The sequence below is a fragment of the Lissotriton helveticus genome, chromosome 11, assembly GCF_964261635.1.
Source record: "Lissotriton helveticus chromosome 11, aLisHel1.1, whole genome shotgun sequence".
In the NCBI taxonomy this organism is placed as follows: domain Eukaryota; kingdom Metazoa; phylum Chordata; class Amphibia; order Caudata; family Salamandridae; genus Lissotriton; species Lissotriton helveticus.
The window spans coordinates 265469102-265495960 of NC_136072.1; the positions used below are offsets into that span (position 1 = coordinate 265469102).

General features: G+C 42.4%; 1 protein-coding gene across 1 annotated transcript in view; it reads right to left on the reverse strand.

Annotated features, from left to right (window-relative positions):
* Positions 1 to 26859, reverse strand: part of ITM2C (integral membrane protein 2C) — a 302913-nt gene that overhangs the window by 123763 nt on the left and 152291 nt on the right. Inside the window, exon 3 of the mRNA XM_078668127.1 lies at positions 4836 to 5024. Coding sequence (XP_078524253.1) covers positions 4836 to 5024 — 189 coding nt within the window. The remainder of the gene's footprint in view (positions 1 to 4835; positions 5025 to 26859) is intronic.

Consider the following 26859-nt stretch of genomic DNA (forward strand, 5'->3'; position numbering starts at 1 on the left):
GGATGAAGGACAGATGGATGAAGGATAGATGTATGGATGGCAGGATGAAAGGGTGGATGGATGGATGAAAGGATGGATGGATGGATAGATAAAAGGTTGCATGGATGAATGATGCATGGATGGGTGTGTGAAAAGGTGGGGGATGAATGATGGATGGATGGATGAAAGGGTGGACGGATAAAGGATGGTTGGATGGATGGAAGGATGAAAGAGTGGATGGATGAAGGATGGATGTATGGATGGATAAAAGGTTGCATGGATGAATGATGCATGGATGGGTGTGTGAAAAGGTGGGGGATGAATGATGGGTGGATGGATGGATGAAAGGGTGGATGGATGTATGGATGAAAGGGTGGATGGATGAAGGATGGATGTATGGATGGGAGGATGAAAGGGTGGATGGATGTATGGATGGATAAAAGGTTGCATGGATGAATGATGCATGGATGGATGTGTGAAAAGGTGGGGGGATGAATAATGGGTGAATGGATGGATGAAAGGGTGGGTGGATGGATGTATGGATGAAAGGGTGGATGGATGAAGGATGGATGTATGGATGGGAGGATGAAAGGATGGATGTATGGATGGATAAAAGGTTGCATGGATGAATGATGGATGGATGTGTGAAAAGGTGGCTGGATGAATGATGGGTGGATGAATGGAAGGGTGGATGGGTAAAGGATGGATGAAAGGATTAAAGGGTGGATGGATGGATGAAGGATGGATGTATGGATGGAAGAATGAAAGGGTGGATGGATGGATGTGTGAAAGTGTGGGTGGATGAATGATGGATGGATGTGATGAGGTCTAACAGGCGCATTTATGGTTGGCAAAAGTTGATGATGAGGAGTACTAGTTTCTAGAAACTTTTGTTGGAAGGGGGTCCTTACGCCTACAAAGGTTTTACAAAGGGGTCTCGGCATCAAAAAGTTTGAAGACCTCTGCTGTAAGGACTGTGACAATGAAGGCCTGATCTCAGAGTATAGATCACCGGTAAATGGCGGGGACAACTCCAATACATACTACTTTAATGTGTTACAAAGCAAAGTTGATGGCTATGCTATAGGGTTCTCCCATCAACCCCATGGTCACAGTAGGAAGAAATGGAGCTGGGCAGACACTGTCCCAGTCATGATTCTCACTTGTTACTCACATCCAGCCACTATGGGTGTATGTCCCGTCCTTGATGCGGGTCCCAGTACAGTAACTTTGAGAAAAAGAAGGCACCGAATCACACAAAAAAGTCAAATCTCTTAAGAAAATAGTTTGTAGACAGTAAAACTCAATAATGTGTTCTTTTTCAAAAGTGTTTCTGACCATTTATTTCCTTCCATGTTATCCGCGTGAAAATAATAAACGTCTTCCAGACAGGCAGCCAACAAGTGTTTTGTTTACAAGACTTTTTCAAGGCTATTTCCAAATGTCCATAGAGTAGGAAGTTACCAAGTCTGATTAAAGTCTGAGAAATGATCCAGAGACTTCCAAGTAGGATCCTGTTCACGGCAATATGGTAATGCAAGTGGGCTGCCACCCCAGTGTCCTGGTTTACTGAACAAAGCAGTTTTACTGTCTACAAACCATTGTCTTCAGAGATGTAATTAAACTTTTTCTGTGCTTCGGTACCTTCTTTTTTTTCCCCTGTTATTTGTTGCCGAGCCGGAGAAATCATGCTTAGCCAGTACATTGCAATAGAAACCTAGGCGCCAAGTGTTGCAAATGTCCCTCTTTCTAAGTTTCTGATGTTGGAAGACATGTCTCTTATTTCTTGCTAAACCACCAGCCTTTTCTTTCACCTCTCTTAACAGTGCTTCTGATCCTAACTCTCTGCTTCACACCCAGGGCTGCTCATTCTGTGCCCCAACAGACTGTGCCGATTGACCAAGATTTTGCTGTGAGTGGATGTGACTTTATCTTTTAGTACTGCCTTATTCCTGAGGTCTAGGAGAAAGCCGGAAATACTGCAAGAGTAAGTCACTTAAAAACCTCTTTGTGAAAAATGTTCCTTACTCATTATGGGAGTGTCACTCACCTTCTGCCCTACACACTCACAATTGTGTCACCTCATGAATCCTTTAGCTCCTCACACATCTGTGCTCCTCACACACACTGTTCTCACACACTCTGTCACCTTAGTATGTTTGTGTCACCTCACACCATCACTTGTATACCTTCTAACTAGTTCTAGTATGAAGTGTTTCACTCTCCTCAGAGACATCTGAACCGTGCAAACAAGATACAGATTGCAGTGCCATCCCCTTCTTGCAAATCATATTCACCTTGCCACAAATGCTTAGCTGTATGCATATCAATGGGACCATATCTCACCTCATCTTATTTGGACTTAAACAGGTTAGGCAGTATGGGAACTGTGTCACCAGCTGCACTCTTAACACCTTATCCTAACTACATGCCTTGCCAACTCTGTACCATCACCCTCTTTGTGCATTTGACCACTGTGCATCTGACCTGATATCTGCTTATCTGCTAGTGTGGTCTCATTACCCTTTTTGCTCCCTCCCATTCACACTCGATTATACACCTCATCCACTTCTCTATAACTTAAAATACTCTGCATCCCCTTATTCTCTGTGCCACAGTATACTCTGTGCACTCTGACCTGCTCGTTATCTCTTCACCATTATGTACTCACTAAGGGAAATTAGGCCATTGCTGTTCACAATGGAAAAAGATGGTCAAGGTTTTGACTTTGGGAGCCTGGCTGCTGCTTGAAACTTTTCTCCTGAACTGCAACAGCGTGGAAGATCCAGTGGAAGATCTGGTTGAAGTCAAGCCTTCCGTAAACAAACCAGAAAATCAGTAGGACCTGGAACTTTGGTTGTGGACCTAACTCAAAGTTGCGAGAATCTTTTTCTCAAATGGAACATGTGGTCAGATGTCCAAGAAAACTTCTCTAAATGTTTAGGGACTTTTGGAGCACCAAAACGCCTCTGAAATGATGTTGTGGCTCTGCAACTGAAATCCACAGAATTGGGTCTCCAGAACTCTGTACTGAAGATCAGGACATTTATTTCACTAACTAGTTATAAAAGAAAAGCATTTGTTGCTAAAAGTCATTAACTTATTTTTGAAAAATACAAACTCTTCTAAAAACATTTTCTTCTTCACAAATTTACTGGGGGCATTTATTTATTTGAATACCAAACGGTAGCGGCTGCTACCAGATCCGGGTAGTGGGGTGGAGGTGGGGAAATGAGAGACAAAGAAAAAATAAAGAAAAGACTTACCTGAAACAGCCGGCCACCACCTCTCCTCTGTTCTCCATCTTCTTCCTTTCTAGAGTCCCAGCCAACAGCAGGAAGCACCCGGCTACCACTTTCCCCTAACCCGAATACAACGCTGCAATGCAGCCTTTTCCTTCTGAGCGCCGATCCATGGCGCTCAGAGCAATCAGCGCTCAGAAGGTAAATGGGAGGCTTTGCATGTTCCTCACCAGGCTGCGTAATACAGCCTAGTGGGGAAGATGTAAAGTGCGCAGGACTGTTTGGCAGGCCTGGGAGGGCCAGTAAAGCAGCCAGGCCCACTTAAGGAGTGCAAAGCACTCCTCCCCCCTGCTGTGGCCTGCCCCGATAGCCACTGGCTACATAGGAAAACTAAAATGATAATAATAATAGTTATTATCATTTTAGTTTTCCATTTGTTCAGTGGGGCGACGCTCGTCCGCCATTGAGGAGGAGCTGCCGCTGATACCAAATATAAATTGACTTCTGTCCCTTTTCTTGTCATTTCTAAGACTCACAGCCTGATCAACGTTGTATTTCATTTTACTCAGGTTTCTTCACAGAAACATGTTCACTTATTAAGAGCTAGTTCACTGTGTTTTGGATCTCAGCCAGAGCAAACATCAAGACTGAGTTCCCTCTCTCCCACAGTTTAACAATCCTGATGCCTAAGAATGCTACTACATTTCCACGAAAAGGAGAATCAAAAATTATAGTAATTCTCTAATGGTGATGTCTGCTATGAGCAATCAATGTCTGGAGAACGATTTGCAAACCTTTGCTCTGCATGTATATCCTTTAGCTACACTACATTAATTGCACAAGATGGGTGAATACTTACCTCTGACATATGCCAGAAAACTGTAGACAACAATGAGGCATATTATCAAGAACGGCATTAAAAATGATCGCAGGTTTAGCGGCAGAAAACTGCCGCTAAAGAGGCGATAATGGGCTTGATAATATGCCCTTGAGAATTCTAATAGAAGTCCATGTTCTGGTGTGAACAAGGGCTTCTATTGGAATTCTCCGGGGCATATTATCAAGCCCATTATCGGTGCTTTAGCAGCAGTTTTCTGCTGGTAAACCGGCGATAATTTTAACGCCATTCTTGATAATATGCCCCAATGTTCCCGCACACACGAAGTTATCTGCAATGAATTTTACTGGAACTCTGGATTTTACACCAGGTACAGAGACATCTAAGAAATCACCTCCATGTCAATTCCACCATTGTCTAAACTGGTAAAAATGATTTAACTGTCACACATCAAATGGCTGTATTACACAAAGATTTGTAAATAGAGCAAAAAGCGTGCAGGCCCGCATTGCCTAAGCCGTGGTGTTGATATAAATAGAGTGGCATTTAGAGAATGAACATTTCAAATGGTATTGGACACAAGGAGAAGGGAATAACCGATATGGAAGCATGGCTGGGTGATGATAGCAAAAAGTGCTGCAGCATATACCTCCATGATGGTATTCACCTACAACTTATTTCAATACTATATACAAAATATTGTTAGCGAGTGACATCAAACAGTGTCTTAATCGACTTGTTGCATTGCTAGTAAAAAATTTAATTTTCACTCTGACCTTTTGAAAATCATGGATTATGTCTACAGGGTTACTTGCACCAAACAGGGGCACTGGAACATTGATCTGTTCGTAGTTGTCCTCTATGTAGATCTTCACATCCTCCTGCAGCTCCAGCCTTCCCACGAATGGATAATTTATGGGATCGTCATATAGAACACTGCAGTGGAACACACCATCTCTGGGACTCTGTTTAAAAGGAGGCACAATAAACAGAGGGATAGGTCAAAGGAATTTTGGTATTTTTCAACATAATGCAGACAAGAAACTTTTTTACAGGGCATTGCAAAGCCAATAGGTCAGGTGTTTGCCGGAAGCCTTGTGGTTTTGCCAATGCTTGTTTTGTCATCTTTTTGCCAAGCGTTATTGTAGGGGGTCTGCTGGCCCTTCCCAATAATAGAAAATGAGCTAAAAGTGAAAATGGGTTTTGTACAAAAAGTACGAATTGACCTAATACACCCTGGAGCAAAAGAGAACTATGTGGAGGGCAGATGTTCTCCTTGTAAAAGAGCAGAATGCTGTCACTCACAGTGAAGACAGCCAATGGCTGAAGTGGGCTAAAACAGTGACACATGATGTCGGCTGTAGGGGGGTGGGGGGAAGAATAATGTGAATGACACAATAACAGACCAACCTGTGAAGAGGGCTGGCTGAAATCCCCAGTATGTAACGAATGAAATATATCATTTTAGTAAAATAAAAAGGTTTGGCTAATACCAAACCTAAAGTCGAGAGCTCACAATAAAACTAAAGTGAAGTAGATGTACAATTTCAAAAATGGACATTCCCAGTACACCTTTTAAAAGTAGCTAGGTCATAGCTCAATTTGAAAGGAGGGGTGTGACATAATATGCCTCAGTAATTGAACTGCACTTTGTTCCTTTAAGATAGTTCAGTTTAGTTTAATATTCCTGCTGCAGAGAAAAATGCGTGTTTCACTAATAAAGTCACAGGCTTTAACGCTTGTTGGTTGGCATTTTAAGTCAGTATGACGAGGACAATAAATTATGATAATATTAGCATTGTTTACTTCACAGAACTAATCAAGATACTACATTAACAAGCACAATTTAACATCAGTTCAAAATAATATTAATAATTATTAATAATAATAATAATATGAATCATAATTATTCATGTTAATATTATTATTATCATCATTATTATTGTTGTTATTATTATGATTAGTACTAGAAAAAGTAGTAGCAGTTGTCATAGCTGTGGCATAAGGATCATGGTGGGCACTTGGAAAAATGAACTTTTTACAAATTACAGTACAGTAAGTTAGAGAATGTCTCACCAGTGACAGTAGTATCAGTAAGCAACATTGCTAACAGGGAAGTTTAAGATAATGTTGGATGTTCCACTAACTGCATCAGACAATCATGAATATCAACAGAGATATTATTATTATGCCACCCGGATGCATAAAGAAAGAGATAAAACGGGCACGATGCTCGCATGGTTGGCACGGCAGGACACAGACATAAAACCTGTTACTGAAATTGTTAACCTTGGAGGCACCCTGGTGCGGTCTCAGGACGAGATCCTTTTAGCGTTCCAACACTATTATGAGGGGGAATACAGCCCTCCGACCCCACCCTCACAGTCTTTAATAGACCATTTCCTCGATCCTCTAACACAGCCTACAATCACGGAATCTGATAAGCTAGCATTAGACACAGCGATAGTGTTCACTGTTATTACCCAAGCGCTGCATGCCCTATCCCGTAACAAGGCATCAGGATTGGACGGACTCCCGCTGGAGTGTTACACAGCCTTTTCCTCCCTATTGGTCTTGCGGTTAACACTGCTGTTTGCGACGGCCCTCGAACAAGGGATTTTACCCGAATCCCTTAGGGAATCTCTAATTGTAACCTTTTTGAAGCCGCATCGAGACCCTCAACTCATGGCATCGTATCGTCCCATTACACTCCTCTCCACTGACTGTAAAATTCTTGGGAAAATATTGGCTGACAGATATATACAAATAATACGCCCCCTGGTTCATCCGGACCAATGCGGGTTCGTCCCCGGCAGAAACACATCCCAGAACATTTGTTGCATCTTTCACGTGCAGGATCAGGTGAAAGACACGCACCCCCGATCAGCCTGCCTCATCCTAGACCTTGAGAAGGCTTTCGACACCCTCACCTGGCAGTATCTATTTTCGGTCTTACACTGCTTTAATATCGGCCCGTCCTTCCGGCATACACGCCACTATTATGCACCGGACTTACCACACGGGTCCGATTAGGGAGACGCATTTCCACAGAATTCGAGGTCTGAAAAGGCACGAGGCAAGGCTGCCCCCTCTCGCCCCTCCTTTTTGCCCTTGCGGTCGAACCACTGGCTATAAGACTACGGCAGGAGGGCATACACTGGGGCATCCCAATCATGGACGTCACTCATAGCGTCTCCATGTACGCCGACGATCTTTTAATATATATACGGGACATTACAGATGACCTGACACCTATATGGGCGACGCTCACTGAATTCGCGGACGCCTCTGGACTCAAAGTAAACTGGGACAAATCCACAGTGTACCCATTCCATCCAAATTTACCCCCTTGCGACATATGGATGGGAACTCAGAGGGTGTCCTGGATATGGAAGCTTTCCGGTACCTTGGGATCCGTCTTTACCATTCCCCAGCCGATATTTTTGAGGGCAACCATTGCAGGGCACTTGCTAGCATTAGGTCAGCGGTCGGATTCTGGAACAGTCTCCCCTTGGCCTCGATTGGCCGAGTGGCTTTGGCTAAAAAGATAATGCTCCCCCGGCTATTGTAGCACTTCACAAACCTACCGGTGATCCCACCCAGAACTTTCTTTCGCGACCTTAACTCCCTTCTTGGCACGTTAATTAGGGGGTCGGGCAGACATAGAATAGCACTGAAGACACAACAATTACCTACCACTCAGGGAGGCCTAGGAGCCCCATCCTTTGAGTCCTACTTTTTAGCGGCACAACTTGAATGGCTATCTTACTGGACGGCGGGCTGACACACAAATGAGACGCACACTCCGACAGGCAGGGTTCCCACTCCGGAACTTACTCGTCTTCTCCTCCCCAGCACCAAGCCGTGGCGTACTTACCCCCTACAAGTAACGGTGGCACGCCAATGCATGATGCGAGTTCACCGCATGATGCCCGGGACGCCCCCATATTGCCCACTGTTCCCGCTTGTTGGCTGGCCTAGGCACGAAACACACTATATGGCCAACATGCTTACGACGTGGACGGCATGCGGGATCACAGACATGGAGTCCCTCTTTGAAGACGGACAGGTTAAATCATTCCAACGCCTCATGGGCGAGTACGATCTCCCCCGGGTCAGTTCCTACTGTGTCGCCAACTCCTCGAATGCTTTCGCCCACATCACAACCTCCTGGCTGGTGAAGCAAACACACACCCGGTCATGCATACGATCTTACACATAGAGGTTGGGTGACACTTAATCACCTGGCTATACAGCGCGCTCCGAGAACTTGCAAACACACCCCTAACGACTTTACGCACCACCTGGGAGGATGAAATCGGACATCCACTACATGCAACGGAATGGGCCTGAGCCCTTGAATTTCCGAAAAAGGTGTCCAGGAATGCCCAATTTAAAAATATTCCATTTTATATACACCACAGGACGTATCTGACACCGACGTGCTTGCAAAAATTCTACCCCGACACACAGTTCCTCTGTCCCAGATGCTATTCCCCAGAAGCTGACTTTCACCACATGTTCTGGAGCTGTCCTACTCTTCGGCCCTTGTGGCACACTGTCCATGACGCTCTGAGAGACCTCACGGGACTCACAACCTTGGACACCTGGGAGGCTAGCACGCTAGGCATATTCAGGATACCGAGACACCTTAAAGCGCACAAGCGTTTCATCTCACTAGCACTATTATTAGCCTAAAGGAGTATAGCCATGCACGGGCGATCCCCCACGGGCCCCTCATTAGCGGCATGGGTAGGAGCTGTATACAAATGGGCGGCGGCGGAGAAAGAAGCACTGCGCGAAGAAGAGATCAAGGGGATCCGTAAACACCCCATCTCCATGGAGTGGGCCATACTGCTACACCGCTTTAAACAATCAACACGCAGTGAAGAGCCGGATGCCGGTCCGTCCAACCCCACTACCCCCCACCCACTAACACAGGCCACAACTGCAGACCTTGCCCCCCCCCCAACGGCACACTCGTGTTGTTGACAGTTGCACCCTACATCCTGTTGTACTAGACAATTAAGCCCTGTTACTAGCCCAATGTAGCCCTTTCCCACGCGGCACTGGTATGTTGCAGTAAACAACCTTTACAACGCAACTTTTACCACGCAGTGCCTTTACAACGCGACTTTTACAATTCAAACCATTACAACGCATTGCGCTGGGGGGCGCTCTAGAATAGAGAATAGGTTTAATGTACTATCCAACACCTTCCCTACTATCCACGGGGACTGGAGTTGGAATAGTAAATTAAACAATTCACTATCCAGCGCCTAAAAGCACTATGCGTTGTAATGGTATGCATTGTAAAAACAGCGTTGTAAAAGCATGCGATGTAAAAGCATGCGTTGTAATGTCATACATCCGTATGTTGCTGCACAACTCAGCGAGACGTACACCACCCAGACCCGTATCATATCTCCTATACCCACACTTCGTACTTACATGCACCTCTCCCCAGTTTACGCCCCGGTTCCAAGTACTACCGTTGCATAAAATCTACAGATCCGTTTCACACATCACTGATGACATAATGGACCAATACAAATGTAGTATTTTTCATTGCTTGTATGTCTTGTTACATGACTTGTTATGCTCAAATTATGAAATGCCAATAAAAACAAGTATACAAAAAAAAATCAGCAGAGATATTATGCCTTATTACGTTTTAGTGTAAAAAGAACCATTGATGGACAGAAGGCAGAACAATGTCATACATTCACACCAGTACAGAGATCTGGGCCTAACTCCATCGTTTGTTTGCTCACCATGGCATTCCAGTTTAGACCCAGCCATATGCAAATCAGTCTTGACCCTGTGCCCCATGGGAACAGTCCCACCCGAACTGCCAGGCCAGGTCCTCCCTGGACTGGAAACAAGCATCCTGGGACCGATTTCGGGCTTTCAGCTCATTACGTTTTAGGACTGTATTCTATAGACCAACATATAGTGCAGTACAAAGAGAGCGCCAAATTTGCTCACACCAGGTGGTGAAAAGGTGTTGTCTGGCACCATCTACTGGTGAGGTCAAATCACTACAATAGGCGTAAAAATGACTTTTTCTCAGTTCATGGTTGACCTCCAACAGGTAAAATGCCAATTTCCCTGTAACAGTAGAGACGTTCGCACCAGACAGCTCAGGCATGCATATTCCACCAGCAGTGAGCTAAAAAATGTGTCATGTTCAAATAAAGCTAAGGAAATAATACTGTATTTTTCTACACGGATGCTGAATGGTGCCCTCTATTTCAAAATTCAGTTGTTGGAGTACTTGTTAAATCAGGAAAATGTTCATTTACACTTTCATTGCGCAAATGGGTATGGTTGTAGGCACACATTTGCCATAATAGAGTAACAGATTAAGTCGGAAGCTGCTAAGATTTGGCACATATTGCCAACAGAAGGTAAGGTAAGAGCAAGAAATATTTAGTAATTTTGTACTATTTTTACCAACCCTGTAGCTGGAAATTATTTATGACAGCAAAAAAATCAAGACGTCCCCAAATTTTCAATTTGCCCCAAAAATTCCTCAAATCAGGTGAACGTTGCTGTTTTGTGACAAATGAAAAATCGTCCTTCTTGATCATCGGTAACCTTAATCCATCCTAGTAAAATAGTACTGCTAGAACAGAATAACATCATTTTTGAGGTACTGAGTATAAGAAGGTGTTACAATTACCTCAAGGTAAACCCAAATAAATGTGTTTTTATTAAAAGTTCCTCAGATAAGGTTAAAAGAAAAGAGGGATGTCTAATGAGTATTATGGCTCATATATCCATATGAAATCCAACATGTTTCAGACTATAGGAATGCTGATTTGGGTCAGAGGCTTTTATCAGGACTAATATAGATCCATATATTGAAGGCCACTGTGAATCAGAACCCCTGAGTAACTTACTCCTAAAACAGTATAAAGGAACAACAACTCAGAGAAAAGGCTTTGCGCGAATCAGTCCCAGGGTGACCAAGATGTGCATGGAACAGGTGTGGTATGGGTTTTTAACTTGACTTCCCACAGTCATCCTTGAAATGGTATTTATGAATTACTTTCTATATGGTTGTTTTTTATCTATATGGCAGCATATATTGTTAGCCTAATTCCAATGTCTGACTAATCTCTTTCAGATACAGCCTTGTCACAAACCAGAATCATGCTTCTATTCATAGACATATTTCTAGAAATGTAGGTTGTAATTTGATATACAGTAATTTCAATAGAACAGATTTCCTGGGGACCTTGGTATCAGTCCAGCAGTTACTATTCATGATCCATTGATATTTTAATGATTATTTGTTTTTATGAAGAGTCTAACAAAATATTTAAATAGAGATTAAATGAAATATACTTATCACATGAATCTTAGAGTTACCGCCACATATTTGCCCATGTACTGGTGTTGTTTCCAGAATCTCTTTACTCAACTAATAATGTTGATGGTAATAGTGAAACAGGTGATATGGATGTATGTTTTTAAACAGACAAAGTATCCATGGGTCTGCCAGACCTATTAAAGGTCTGAGAGCATATCGCACAAATAGAGACCATTAAATGTATAGGACGGAATCCCATCACTCACCGAAGTGACATGCTTCATCATCTGGGATCTCCTCTTTGGTTGCAAAACCTAGTGCAACCAAGATCTACAACCCCCTCACTGAGACGGAGGAGCTCAGGGATGTTTTATAGTAAATGTTAGGTGTAGGATCTGCTAAAATCCCTCAGGTGTGAAGAGTTTGGAATTAATAAGATTGATGGGCTCAGTGCATGTGTGTGAACAGTTAAAATGGGCTAACAGGAGAAAAAGGTTTTATTCATTATCTCCTGATGTCCAGATTAAAAACAGTGCAGATGCAGTTGCGAAATAATGACTGCATATGTCCAGAAACAAGGTCTACATGTTTCGGCCATCGTGATTCATGTGGAATCGCCACCTTCTTCGGGCCCTAGATGTAATAATGCTACTGCGTAATGGTAAATATGTGAAAAAAGAAATATTAATCACAAAATAAGGGTTGAAACGAATACAACCTTAAGCCTGGGTTCTCAGTAGATTACAGAGTACTATTGGCACCCATCATTCACGAGAAAGCAGCCTCACCTCACCTGGCTACAGCTCAGGAAAAGAGGCCTTGTACCTCGTACCGACGGACAGAGCAGTGCCTCTTTTCCTTAGCTGTAGCCAAGTGAGTTAAGGTTGCTTTCTCATGAATTACGGGTGCCAATAGTACTCTGTAATCCATGGAGAACCCAGATATAGGTTGTATTCATTGTAACCCTTGTTTTGTGATTAATATTTATTTTTCTCACATATTTACCTTTATGAAGTAGCATTATTACATCTAGGTCCTGAAGAAGTCCAAGATTCCACATGAATCACGATGGCCGAAACAGGTAGACCTTGTTTCTGAACATATACAGTAATTATTTTGCAACTTCATCTGCGCTGTTTTTAATCTAGACATCAGGAGATAATGAATAAAACTTTTTTCTCATGGTAGACCATTTTAACTTTCACTTCACTGTTCACACACATGCACTGCACCCAACATTTACTATAAAACATCCCTGAGCTCCTCCCTCTCAGTGAGGGGGTTAACGACCTTGTTTGCACTAGGTTTTGCAACTAAGAGGAGATCCCAGATGATGTAGCATGTCAATTCGGTGAGTGATGGGATTCCGTCCTTTTTAAAGGATTTCCTTTAAATACATTTAAAGGTCTCTACTTGTGCAATATGCTCTCAGACCTTTAATAGGTCTGGCAGACCCGTGGATACTTCGTGTATTTAAAGTTATATTTGGGGAAGATATTTGTGCGGGTCTCAAAATTGTCCCTTAGACACCCCCCCCCACTACCTGTTGTGTGTATTTTGAAATGGATGTATGCTCAATTCTCGGTGGTTTCGGTGCATCATTGTAACCTAAATCACTAATGAATGTGTAAACCTCATCCATTCTGTGCTATATATTTGTTTTGCACAGTATGTGGATGCTGGTTGATGCTGAATGCTGGAACATCAGAAGCAAATATATTAGAACCATTAACCAGCAGAATGTAGGTGGTGCATGAATGGGATAAGGAGAGCTTTATGCAACTGACAGGAAGCGAAGTTGTCCACAGTGATTCTGGAATATGAGGGGAATGCATCTGCCGCATAGAATCAGGAGCAATCCCCATTGATTTATTTCCTAAATGGTGAATTCTTTATAAAAGACAGAGGAAGATTGAAAAGTGAAAGATAACTGAAGTAAGAGTTTCTAAATCAAGAAAATGGGAGCCTCTTTTGCAGAGGACATGTTGTGCCACACACAATGACTTAAAAATAATGTTCTTAACGAACAGCAGGCTGTATTTCAAAGTTATCAGTCCTACCTTTGCCCACTCCCTGAGATCACTAACCACTTTTGCCATGCCCTGTGCATTTGATGCACATGGCCTCGAGTGTGGTCATGTTCTGTTTCTGTAAGGCTACACCCTATATTTTAATTTTAGTTTTGCATTACACAGCCCTCTGGAACCATCTTTTGGATGAAAATTGTGATTTTTAAGGGAACTTACAATTTTTAGGGAATGCACTAGTGTTCTTTGTGTGTTCACCCTCAGTGACGGCTCCTCTGCTAAGGTCAAGGAGCGTTGCCCCACTGCTCGTTGAGCAGTGCAAAAGAAAAATAAAGTTATAATAACAAGAAGTTATTATAATTTTATTTTTCTGTGCCACTGAAACCCATGTGAAGTGGGGGGCTGGATTCCCCACCGTCAGAGGGAGCAGGAGTGGTTTGCACTCCCTAGCTGCCCATGGGGACTGGCCAAACCGTCATGCGCACTTAGCATGTTCTCCACTGGGCTGTGTTGCACAGCCCAGTGGAGAACATTCCCACCCTCCCAGGTACTGCCTGAGCGGCCAAACAGGCCACAAAGACAAATCATGCAGCATTGTGATTGGCTGGGAGAGTACGGGAGCCTGGACGCTTACGGTGCTGCCAGCAGTGTGAGGACGGAGGAGAGGCATGCAGCGGTGGCAGCGAAGAAGGTAAGTTTATCTTAAATGTTTTTACATTCCAACTGCCTCCCCACACTCGTTCCAAGGCAGCCGCCACTGCCATTCTTTATTTAAGATCACAGTCTGTACACCATTTCCACGCCTAAAAATACCAACTGTAGCTAAATATAATCTGCTAGAAAGTAACTGATCGAACATTTATATGCAGAGCAGCTTAAAAATCCATTGTCAATATCGCTACCCATTATTTGATCCATTGTACTTTCAAGTAGACAACTGTATGCAAAATCTAAAAGGAAACATCAGTTGTACCTAAAATCCAAAAGGATACCTCCTTGCCCTAGCTCTATCTATATGCCAAGTATGAGGTTGAAAGACCAGCAATTTTTGCCCTACCCTCAACAAAATCTTCCGTATGGATTTTGAAGGAGAAATGTAATTCTTTGAGAGAAACGCCTACCCATTGATTGCTTATTCTTAAAATAATCTCCATTAAACTTTCCAGTATCAGGCTTACATGACTAAATGCTACTTGTTGTTTTTTGAAGATTCACCAGACAGGGCGAAAGAACCCAGCAACCCAATTAAACAGTTTTATAAGCAAATGACTGAATAGATTACTACAGTCACTTTCTTTACATATTTATTTTTCATTATTTCTACAGTGGCATTGAAAATGTTGCGTTCTTCAATGAGCAGCCAACATGAGCATTGAATGAAATAAGAATGGTTACGTTTTATCTATCTTCCTTGAAATAAAATGTTAATAAAACAATAAGCAATGGCAAGGGTCAGTGGATAGAGGTGTTTGTGTGGCTGCAGCGTTTGATGGACAGACCACAGCTGGGTCCACTTCAGCTTCAGAAGGACCACGACCCACCACCACCCGCAACAGGTTCCCCGCAGGAGCTGGAACAAGATCACCACCGACCAGCTCACCACATCCCTGACCCAGACCCCCCCGCCAGCTCAACGGATCCCAGCCAAGCAGCCAACAACCTCACTCAGTGGATCGCCTCCTGCGCCGACAACCTCGCACCACTGAAGACCCCTCCCAGCAGACCCGGCAGCAAGAAAACCTCCTGGTTCACCGACGAACTCAAGAACTCCAAGAAGAACTGCCGCACCCTCGAGAAAGCTTGGCGCAAAGTCCCGACCACAGACAACATGACCGGCCTCAAGCACGCCACCCGCAAACACCACCAGTTGATCCACACCACCAAGAAGACAGCATTCAAGGAACGACTAGACAACAACGCACACAACAGCAAGGAACTCTTCAGCATCGTCAAAGAGCTCTCCAACCCCAGCGCCGGAAACAACGACATCACTCCCTCGCAAGACCTCTGCGACTCACTCGCCTCGTTCTTTCACAGCAAGATCGCAGACATACATAACCGCTTCAGCGCTCAGACCACGCACCCTACCACCGAACCGACGCCCCCTACCACCACCCTCCGCGACTGGACCCCGGTCAGCACCGAAGACATCATCTGCAAGATGAACACCATCCACTCCGGATCACCAACCAACCCATGCCCCCACCACATCTTCAACAAGGCCGACTCCGTCATCGCACCCCATCTCCGGGATATCATCAACTGCTCCTTCAACACCGCCACCTTCCCGGAGAGCAGGAAGCATGCCGAACTCAGCGCCCTCCTGAAGAAATCATCAGCGGACCCCACCGACCTCAAAAACTACCGCCCCATCTCGCTCCTCCCTTTTCCTGCCAAAGTCATCGAGAAGACCGTCAACAGACAGCTTGCCGCCTTCCTCGAGACGAACGGATTCCTCGACCACTCGCAATCCGATTTCCGAGCCAACCACAGCACCGAGACCGCCCCCATCGCAGCCACGGACGACATCCGAGCCCTGCTCGACAACGGGGAAACAGCGGCCCTCATCCTCCTGGACCTCTCTGCAGCATTCGACACTGTCTGCCACCGCACCCTTGTGCAGCGCCTCAACAACATCGGAATCCAAGAAAAGGCACTCGAGTGGATCACCTCCTTCCTCGCTAGAAGAACCCAGAGAGGCCGCCTCCCCCCGTTCAGATCCGAGGCCACCGAAGTCATCTGCGGCGTACCACAAGGATCATCTCTCATCCCCACCCTCTTCAACATCTACATGAGCCCCCTCGCAGCCATCGCACGCTAACCCAACCTCAACATCATCTCCTACGCCGACGACACCCAGCTGATCCTCTCCCTCACCAACGGCCCCGCCACCGCCAGAACCAACCTACACGAAGGGATGAAAGATGTAGCCGAGTGGATGATGAACAGCCGCCTAAAACTGAATTCAGACAAGACGGAAGTCCTCATCCTGGGATCATCACCCTCTGCCTGGGACGACTCCTGGTGGCCCCCTGCCCTGGGCAGCGCACCCAAACCAACGGACCACGCACACAACCTGGGCTTCATCCTGGACTCCTCCCTCTCAATGACCAGACAAGTCAACGCCGTCTCATCGTCATGTTTCAACATCCTACGCATGCTCCAAAAGATCTTCAGATGGATCCCCACCGAAACCAGGAAGACGGTCACCCAGGCACTCGTCACCAGCCGACTGGACTACAGAAACACCCTCTATGCCGGAACCACAGCCAAACTACAGAAAAGACTCCAATGCATCCAGAACGCCTCCGCTCGACTCATCCTGGACATCCCCCGACACAGCCACATCTCCGGACACCTGAGAGACGGCACTGGCTCCCCGTCAGCAAGCGAATCACGTTCCGACTCCTCACCCCTACACACAACACAAGGCCCTCCACGACCTGATACCCAGGTACCTCAACAACCACCTGACCTTCTACACTCCCACCCGCCAGCTACGGTCAACCAGCCACGCCCTCGCCGCAGTTCCACGCATCCGAAGAGCCACCACGGGAGGAAGATCCTTCTCCTACCTAGCAGCCAAGACTTGGAACTCCCTCCCCATCCACCTCCGCCTGACCCAAGACCACCTCTCCTTCAGGAAGCAACTCAAGACCTGGCTGTTCGAGCAGTAGGCGCCTTGAGACCCTACGGATGAGTAGCGCGCTATACAAATTTCTTGATTGATTTCTTGATTGATTGATTGGTTGATAATTATAGATTTGCTGCAATCTTGGATAATTTCCACATTTTACGGTTCCCAAGTGAAAAATCAGTTCTCATACTAATGCATTTTGTACAATAAATGTACCAACACATGTAATACATAGGGTTAAATTAACGTCAAACTAGTAACAGTGAACGTGGGCTTTAGGCAATCTGAAGTAATAATATTTTTGGACTTAAATAATATAGAGGTAATTTGGTCTACATTGATTGTTCTACATGTCCGTGTAGCTCACGTATCTGCTCATCCTGCCAAGTCATCCGACTTGCCATGTTCAAACCTACATAAAGCTCCGAGATAGAAGGTTGAGGCAAGCCATAAATTAAGTCTAAGAAATTACGATTTTCAATGGAAGACTTCCATAATTTCTTCATAAAAGGATTTCAAAAGGTGTGTTGTGTAATTGGAATTCCTCTTGTAACAGATGAAATGATTTTAATGTTTGATCATAACATAAATCCACAATTGTAGTAATTACTAACTAATGCAATGTTATACAAATGGGACAATGTCTTAAGTGAAACTTTTTAAAACAAAGAGTCACAACTTATAAAATACATTATTTCTGTGGCCTTTATTGAAGGTATTCATTCAGCATTCTAGCTGGCACTCAATTTGATTAAATAATCTTAGTCTCTTTCCCTACTAGCCCAGTAATACAGCCTCCAATCAGGCAGTTCTAATCAACCTCGGATAATTTGGAGTATTAAAGACTTAAGTGCTCAAAGAGAAGTATGGTTGCTTCTATTAAAACATTCAATCAGTGGATTTAATTTATTTAGAAATCTTGCAGATTACTAGTGGGAGTGAGCAATAAAAACATTTGGGTAAAGTAATAATTTGTATCAAATTAATACAGCTGATCAATTATTTAACTATATCTCACCACTTCACTAGTTGCTACTTCATTTATCGATATAATGTAGTGAATTTACACTAAAAACAAAGTTCCATATTAGCATTGAGTGTAATTCCTAGGAATCAAGCATCATATGTACCCCTTAAATCATCTAACTGGGAAGAATGATTATTGTTTTAGTGGTATTGAGTTCAAAATCTCAAACGTTAAAGTATCTTTACTGTCTTCTTGACAATGCTCATAGCTGGCCTAACATCAGAAAAGGACATTGTTGCATCATCAGCATAGTAGGCAAAATTAAATTGGATTGTTAAGGTTCATTACTGGTGGAAGCTGAATCTGGATTCTCCTCATGTATAGCTTCATGTACAACACATACAATGCTGGGAAGAGCAAGCCTCCTTATTTGATGCTTCGTTTGACATGAATTATAAAATAGTTATTGCCATTCATGATAATAGTAGCCTTGAGGAAGAAGTACAGAGAGCACTTCCCACTGGGTCCCACAGGAGATACGATTTACATTTTTTCTGCTGTTAGCAGCATTATGGCTGGAGGTTCTTGTGAAGCCCCTCTGTGTTCAATCTGGTCTACCACAAGATTTGTGTGGGAGATAGTATCTTTGTCTGGTTTAAAATCAAGTTGCTTACTAGCTCTTAAAGTAGTAATAAAGTAATAATACATTAATTGTAATGGCTAACATTTTGGCAAACATTTTAGAGTCTGAGCTCAGAATAATAATGTGCCTATAAGACCAACAGTCTATCAGAAATGTATCCATTTTTAGGTCGACAGCAATTGTTGCAGGGGCCCGGATCAGGTACCATGGTATTTCATGTAATTTATTTTAGTACTTTTAAGTAAAGGGGAGATGTTTCTTCAATTAGAATGTTATTATTCTCAGTTGGTAATATAGCTGGTCAGGCTGCCTTACCTAAAGTTGTTTAGTTACAGGCAATTTAATCTCCTCTAACGTAAGCTCGCAAAATGAGGTTACTTTTGTTTATTACAATGAGAAGAATATATGTTTGAAGAAAAACATGGTAATTCTTAGTTTGAGCACTGTCGTTGTCCTTATCATCATTATCTGATTATATCCATACGGCTGAAATTCTTGTAGAATCTCATTTTGACTCTAGGTAGTCTTCCTTGGTTCTTTTATAATTGCTACAATACGTTTAGAATTGATGTGTTGTTTGCTCATGTATGCAAGTACTTTTCCTGATTTATCCACTGTTTCAAACAATTTACTTTTAGATATAAAGACAGCTTTTGAAGTTCTGATACAGTATAAAGCTTTGATCTAACCTCTAATTAATTACTAGACATCTGTGACATATGACTTTGTGTTAGAATATCTAATTTCTGTCTTACATTTTCTTCCTCAAGCCAATTTGTTTTTGATATATCAAACTAGAAAGATTATGTGATGCCTCAGTTGAAGAATTTAATTGCATCCCAAACAAGCCATGGGGTTGTAATCCCTAGGTTAGTTTCAAAGAATTCAGAGACATGTATCCTAAAATAGTTTGGTTAACCTTCCCTTGGTAGACGAAAACATGAAAAGACCCTGTTCTTATTTGTGGGGGTTTTGTTATTAACATTCCAGCATAAAATAGTTGCTGAGTGATCACAGTAGTATAAATAGTGACTGTCTGCCATGCTTTCTTCAAAGATGGATAAACCAATTGAAAAGAATCAATACATGACTATTGTTTGTGGGTTATTGGATAACAAAATATATTCTCAACTCAAAGGATGGTAATACTGCCAAATATCAATGACCCCCAATTGCTTTCATTAATGGCATATTATGGGTTTGATTATTTTACATGCAGTCATTATATTCAGTATTTGATGTGTCAAGAATGCAATTAAAATCAACACAAACAATGACCAGATTGGAGGCCAACTAGCTTGACCATATTCTTTCTGTTCGCCTTTGTTATAATTTGGCCTACATTCCTATGCTTTTTGAATCCTTAGAAACTCTATGAACATCTTAATGTTTTGACAAGGGGCATATTTCATTGTACCCGCCATTCACAAACCTATCACTGGGTCACTGTTGTGTTTCCCCTATCCTACCGGAAATCACTTTGCAGATAGTCTTCGGACAATCCTCTGTCCTCAGGACCTCTCCCTGTACTTTTTTTTACTCCTGCCGCAATTTACTGAATCCCACTGGATTGTTTCCATGGCCGTCTGCCAGTTCTTCCCTGACTCAAGCCGGAACTCACACATGTCTCCCCTGGTAAGATTCTACATCTTACAACATGTATTAACTTCAGTTACTTGGATTTTTACTGCCTTGTGTGCCTATAATATAATTGCCCCTTCATCAGGTACCAGTCCTGCTTCAATTCTTCTTTAACTAGTTTATTTTTCTTTTTTTACGAAACCACAGTGATTATACTCTTGGTGCTCAATGAATTTCATTATAGTCCTAATGACCACCTGTCATACTGGCTGTGACTTAAATGCTGTCAACAGCAGCATAGAAGAAAAATATTTTTTGATTGATTCAATAAAAAGGGCTATATGTTGTACAAACCCCTACTGGTTTTAAGTGCCTATTTCAACAAAGAAATTATTTTGGTCTTCCCCCTGTTTTGTTAGATCTGATCACCGCTTCCCGCCAATTCTTCACTTTCTAGTACTGCATGTTCACTATATACACTGAGCACTTTTATTCTTTACACTGATTTTAAATACTGTTTTGATAAAGATTTCAAAATGTCTAATCATAGGTCATGTCTTTCTTTCCCATTAATTGCATTAACAATATATGTATGGTATTGATGAAATTGTAAACATTGTCTAATTCAGAGATACCTATATGGACACTGCTGCTTAAAAAATATGTCATACCCCTGTCCGTTTGGGTCTACGGGTGGCTCTTGTAGCAATATGCCCCTTACAGTAATTATCAATTTGGAAGGGTTGCAAACCCATTGATTTAGGGAACTGGAGGGTCTGCAACTGTTACAAAGTTGTGTACCTCCGGGCCCCAAAAGCTTACCGGAACAGTGAAATGTTGGGCTCTTATCTTTGTTGTTATTGCTATTGTTATATGCATTTTTAGACTGCTCGGCTACTCCAGAGAGTGTCCTGGCGCGAAACCTGAGAGGATCATATGCCAGAGTTTAAAACAAGAAGGTTTTCAGCTTTTTCTTAAAAGACCGGGAATCTTGGATGCTGTGAAGAGCCAATGGCAAAGTGTCAAAACACACTGATAACCAAAAACACCCGAACAGCAGGGGTCATTGAACCTATGCTCATGCAAGCCTGATAGGCCAGGATCTGCGCCTGGTATTACAGATCAGAGGCCATGTCCTGCAGACTGGCTAACATTAGAGAGGCCCAGGAAGGTTTGGATTTTTAGCTGCTTTCCTAGGGGAGGTTAATCTTTGCACCTGGTCAAGAAATGAATAAATGCAGCTTATACACATGATCACAACTCTCAGTTTATTCTGGTATATCCACTCCATGTTACTCAACTATTTGAGTGCACCTAATAACACGTTCTGGGAGTTTAAAACATGTAAGTACATTAGCACTAGGAACTTTAAATAATGTATCGGTAAGGAAGACAGTTCTGTTAGAAAGCAGATTAAATATTAACAGCGAATATGCTTCTCCAATGGGTTAATGTTCCCTAAAAACATGACTTCTGTTTACACTTGCCTAATAAAAATGTGTACAATTTATAATGTTTTTGTTTTATAGCTTTAAATGGCATTCCAGTGGAATTAGTATAATGAATAAAAAGGCACTCCTCGGTGTACTCTCATGGTGAAAAGGACACTTTGTCTTTAATAACCATATCTAGGTAGGCCTGCTTCCAGGTATATTTGACTTAAACTTCCATAGCAGAGTTACATGAGAACAGTGCACTGCCTACAGTAAATGGTAACTACAGCAATCTGCTGAAACATAGCTGCGTGTATATGCAAATACCCAGCAAATAATTGAAAGCAAAGAAAATATTTTCCAAAAAAAACTGAAAGTTAGGTTATATTCTTTTCATATTTTACTAAACTACAGTATAGTATAAAATAATCCTTCCAATTAACGTTTAGGAAGAAAAGTAACCAATCAGAGCACTGTCTCAAATTAACCAATCAGCACTCATCAGAGACCACATGATCTTCTTTTCAGTGTAGTGGTACTTTCTTGCTAATGAAGTGGAGGTATGTGCCATCCATTTTTCCTAGTTTTTATTTTTTAATATTGTGCAGTAAATAATCGCTGTGTCTCATTGTGGTGTTCTTTCGCTTTCCATGTGATTGCAAAGTGTGTGTGATTGCTGCCTGTATATTACAGGGACCCAGTGCATCCAGGAAGGCAAGACTGCTTCCATGTCACCTCAATTTAGCTGCTGCAGTTTTAAGCCATTGGCTTCGGCTCTTTTCCTGCTTACGCATAAGCAGCATTTGTTGCAGTTTCTACTTGGGATTGGCAGTAGGGAGCAACCACTGAGGGGCAGGGGTGTTCTAGTTTTTTTTCCCCTGAGCAAGCCTGTGCAGAACTGCTTAAACGCACAATATCTCAAGTAATCTTGTGCTATTTTTACGTTGTGTCCAGGGCTGGCTAAAAGGCGGTGAGATCGGTGCCACCGCACCGGGTCCTGACTTGGGGTGTCGGTGTCATTTTTGCAAGTACATTTTCATTTTAATAGCACCTACTGCTGCATTCCTGCGCTCCAGCAATTTGCAGGCATCAATTTAAATGTCAAGAAAACTCCGGTGATTAATTGTCTTCCTGGGAAGAGACTGGAGGTTTGTGTGGTGGAAGTTTTGACTCACGGTAAGGTAGTGCAGAGGGTTAAAATGTCTGCTATTAAGAACGCGTACCATACAGATCACAAAGTGCATAAAATGTAAATAGGTCAGTAAGTTACTGATCCTGTAAGAGAGATTATTTTGTGACATGTAGTTTGTAAGTCAAAATCCTAATATAGAACATTGAGCTATTAACTGTCATCAAAGATCTGCATGCAAACTGCAAGGTATAGGGTATAGCTATATGTTTTTTAACCCAGTCTTTCATTATCCTAATCTAGCTAAAATGGTTCATTTGGGTAGAAAACAATTCTTATTATTAACGAGGACTCCTCACAATGGTGTTACTTTTTAAATTCTGAATTTGTGCTTTTCCAGAATAAGGACTCAAACTATATTGCCTACCAGTATGAATGACATGTGACTTCCACACCTTGTGGTCCTGTCTGCTGTGACATTTCCTATACAGTGATATACACAAATATGACTGTCTCTATGCAATGTGTGTGCGATGTAAAGTTCTCTGACACCTTACACTGTTATGAGTGGTGCTATAAAACTAAATGAATCTGAGAGACAGTGGTTATGGAAACTTGAGGGGCTCTGTTGAAGGGTGGCAGTGAGGGAATCTGCGGCAGAGGTGGTCATTAGGGGGGGCCCCAACAAACATTGTCGCACAGGGCACCACCAGCGCTAAAGCTGGCCCTGGTCTTGTCTATTAAATGCTTTTAGCTCTATATTGTAAAAGACCTTTTGTTGACAACATTAATACCTACAGTGGACTTTGGGTCAGCCATTGCTTACCATTGGTTGGATTTCTTGTCACACTCATTTGCTTGCGTATTTGATTGTTTTTCACCCCCTCTGGAGTTTCACCCTCTCCTAGATTATACCACCTTCTTTGCCATCCTCTAGAATGGATAAACTGTATCATTTCACTGCTTACATTCCTGATGATGCAGCCATGCATACGGCATTCTTTTTTTGGACAATCCTGCACAACATAGGCAAAAAGCATTTTCTTCTCTTTTTGTAGATGCTGAACTGTATTAGAAAAAAAAAATGTAAATCCAGTGGGTCTGCACTAGAAGTCAATAGGACAGCTATATTGTCTTTGCCAATGCTTGATATTCTTTGTCGCAGCTTTAATTCCAGGGCTCCCTCGTAGCTTATCTGCTATATTGGTATGTGAATTCACATGCCTTTTTTGCCTTATTTAGTTAGTACTTTATTTACTGCAAGGTTGTTTTATAAAGTGTAAATTAGACAAAAGGGTCTTAAGTTTCGATGCAATGTAAATAACTACCATGAGCAAAATAAATCTACTTTTCAGTGTGAATACGTACCAAAGTGGTAAGAACACAAAAAGCTCAATTTTGTTTTGGCAAATACACAATTAACAAATAGAGTTGTTAGGTACATTGAATAAGGTTGTTATATCTTATGCAGGTGGGGAGCACATGATGCACATTAGAAGGACAGCGTGATTTCAAACTGTGCTCTAAAACTACAGCGGAGCTCAAAGGAAACCAATTGGAATAACGTATGCAGAGAAGACATTCTTAAAGGCACAGCAACCTATTTATAAGGTTGATATTTCCTAGTGGATAAAAATGTAATTAGTGTGTTAAACTATAATATAATAATAATAATAATAATCTTTATTTGGATAAAAAAGATGTATTCTTAAAAGAGCGCAACCATAATTCAGACAACAGTACACATTATTAAGAAAAAAGCAAACCAATAAAACAACAATGGTTAAAAAAGAGTCTTCCAAATAACGTTGAGCGAGTTCTTATTACATGTGGGTGATTAAAAAGCGCAGTCAGCGTAGGTTTAAACGAGACATTAAGACAGAAGAAGAGTGAAATACTGACAATTAACAATGTTGGGCTTGTAAAAGCAATCAAATGTTCTGCAAATAGGTACAAGTTATGACAAAATAAAATCAGGTATAACTCAGCAGCAACACATCAATAGCAGCAGGTTGTGGAAAAATACGGTCCAAAAGAAAAACGGTTTAGCAGCTTGGAAATAAAGTGCCATATAATTTAAACTCTTGCTTAAATGGAGGAAACATGCATAAAAATATGGTATGCAGAGCATATATAGGTTGTGAGTCCTATGTTTAAAGCTGTGTTTTCAGGAGTTAGTGCTGCAATGATTGCCTGTCTACATGACCGAATACCCAACCTGTTCCACTCCGTTTTCAGTTTGCGTCTATGCTGTCGCATAAGGGCGGGGCAGAGGCAGACCACGTGCTCCAAGGTTTCAGCCGTCTTGCCGCACCCTCTACACAGTGAGACTTCCGACGTACAACACCAAGAGGGCAGGTCTTTTGAAAATTGCCAATCACCCAGTCTAATAGCCATGAAGCTAAGTTTTAAATAGAGGGAGTAAGTGCATGACAGGTAGATAGCAGGAGATAACCGCCCGTAAGACTTCATAACTGCCCAAGCGTGTTTGCGTTTGGCAAAATGGGCTTTGTCAATGATAAGAGAGCTTGTTCTGACACATCTCTTTATGCTGGTTTTAAATGCTGTTATGCTAGGGTTGAGGGCCCATAGGTCGCCCGCTGACATTTCGCGGATGGAGTCCTTGAAAAGGTGACCGTACGAGCCCCCTGAGTTTTTCTCGGAGATGTCTAGCCAAACCAGTGACTCTAGAGAGCCTGTGTGTGCTTGTCTAAGTTTATGGCAGAGGTTTAAATACGAGCCGATGTTAGAGACTTCATAATTTAGTAAGCCCAGTTCTAGTCTGATCTGGGCAGCAGATGCATTATTTGGCAAATGGAGGACTTTTTTATAAATTTTAGTCACATGTTGGTTTAGGTTGGTGTTTAAAGTGCCCCTGAAAATCTCAATGCCATATGACAAGGACAATCACAATAGCAAATAGGGTTGGCTCTAATCAGTAAGGCTGAGCCTGATCAACTAAACAACGAAAAGAAATGCCAATACTGATGCTCAATTCTAGGGAGAGATTTGAAACCAGAATACAGACCACAGTTCAATACTCAGGACTGCTATTAAATAGCTGTTTATTCAAAACGTATTTTAGCAATGCACGAATTTGAATTAGTGCTCAAGTTTAAAACACATTTATTAAACAATAAAGGACATAAGGACACAAAAAAGAGAAAATGAAACCTCATCCATACTCTCATTCGTTAGTCATCAAACATATCACATCCAACCTACTTACATTCAAACATTCAAACAAAATACTTCACGCAATCTTGACATTTCTTTACGTTGTTTAGTTTATATGACAAGGACGGCCCAATTTTTTCTCTCATGACCTCCAATAAAGGTGATAAACTTGGGCCAGCCCGATTTTTTGAGAGCTTAGAGACGGTCACCTGTAGGATCATGGCTTTTGCTGATATCTCACTACGCTGTTTGACAAAGTTACCCCTAGATACAAGGTGACCCCTAAGTACTTGTAGGTGCCACCTATCGCAAGGCTCGCGTTGTTGTACAACCAGCCAGTGTCGACTTTACGTTTTCTTCCAAAGATAACCATTTGGTTGTCTTTAGATTAACCTCTAATTTGTTCGCGGTGGTGTAGTTATATAATTTGTCCAAGAGCCTTTGCAACCCCACCCGTGTGAGGCTAAAGAGAACCAAGTCGTCGGCATACAGGAGATTGCTTATTGACGAACCTCCCATCTTGGGTGGATGACTGTTTATTTCATTTAGAGCAGCCGACAGGTCTGCTATGAACAGATTAAAAAGAAGAGGGGCCAGCACACATCCCTGTTTGACACCTCTAGTTGTCATGATTTTCTGAGAGAGATGTGTGCCGGACCCCAACTTCACTTGAACCCATGTGCCTGAGTGTAACTGAATGATTGCTTCCAAAAGTTTGTCCGGGATCCCCCATTTTTTTAATTTTTCCCATAGGACTTCCCTGGGAACCCGGTCGAAAGAGGCTTTAAAATCAACAAAACAACAAAAAACAGCCCTGGGTGTAAAACATGCTTTCTCAACAATTATGGACAATGTCAATAAGTTAGTCAGGGTGCCAGATTTGGCTTT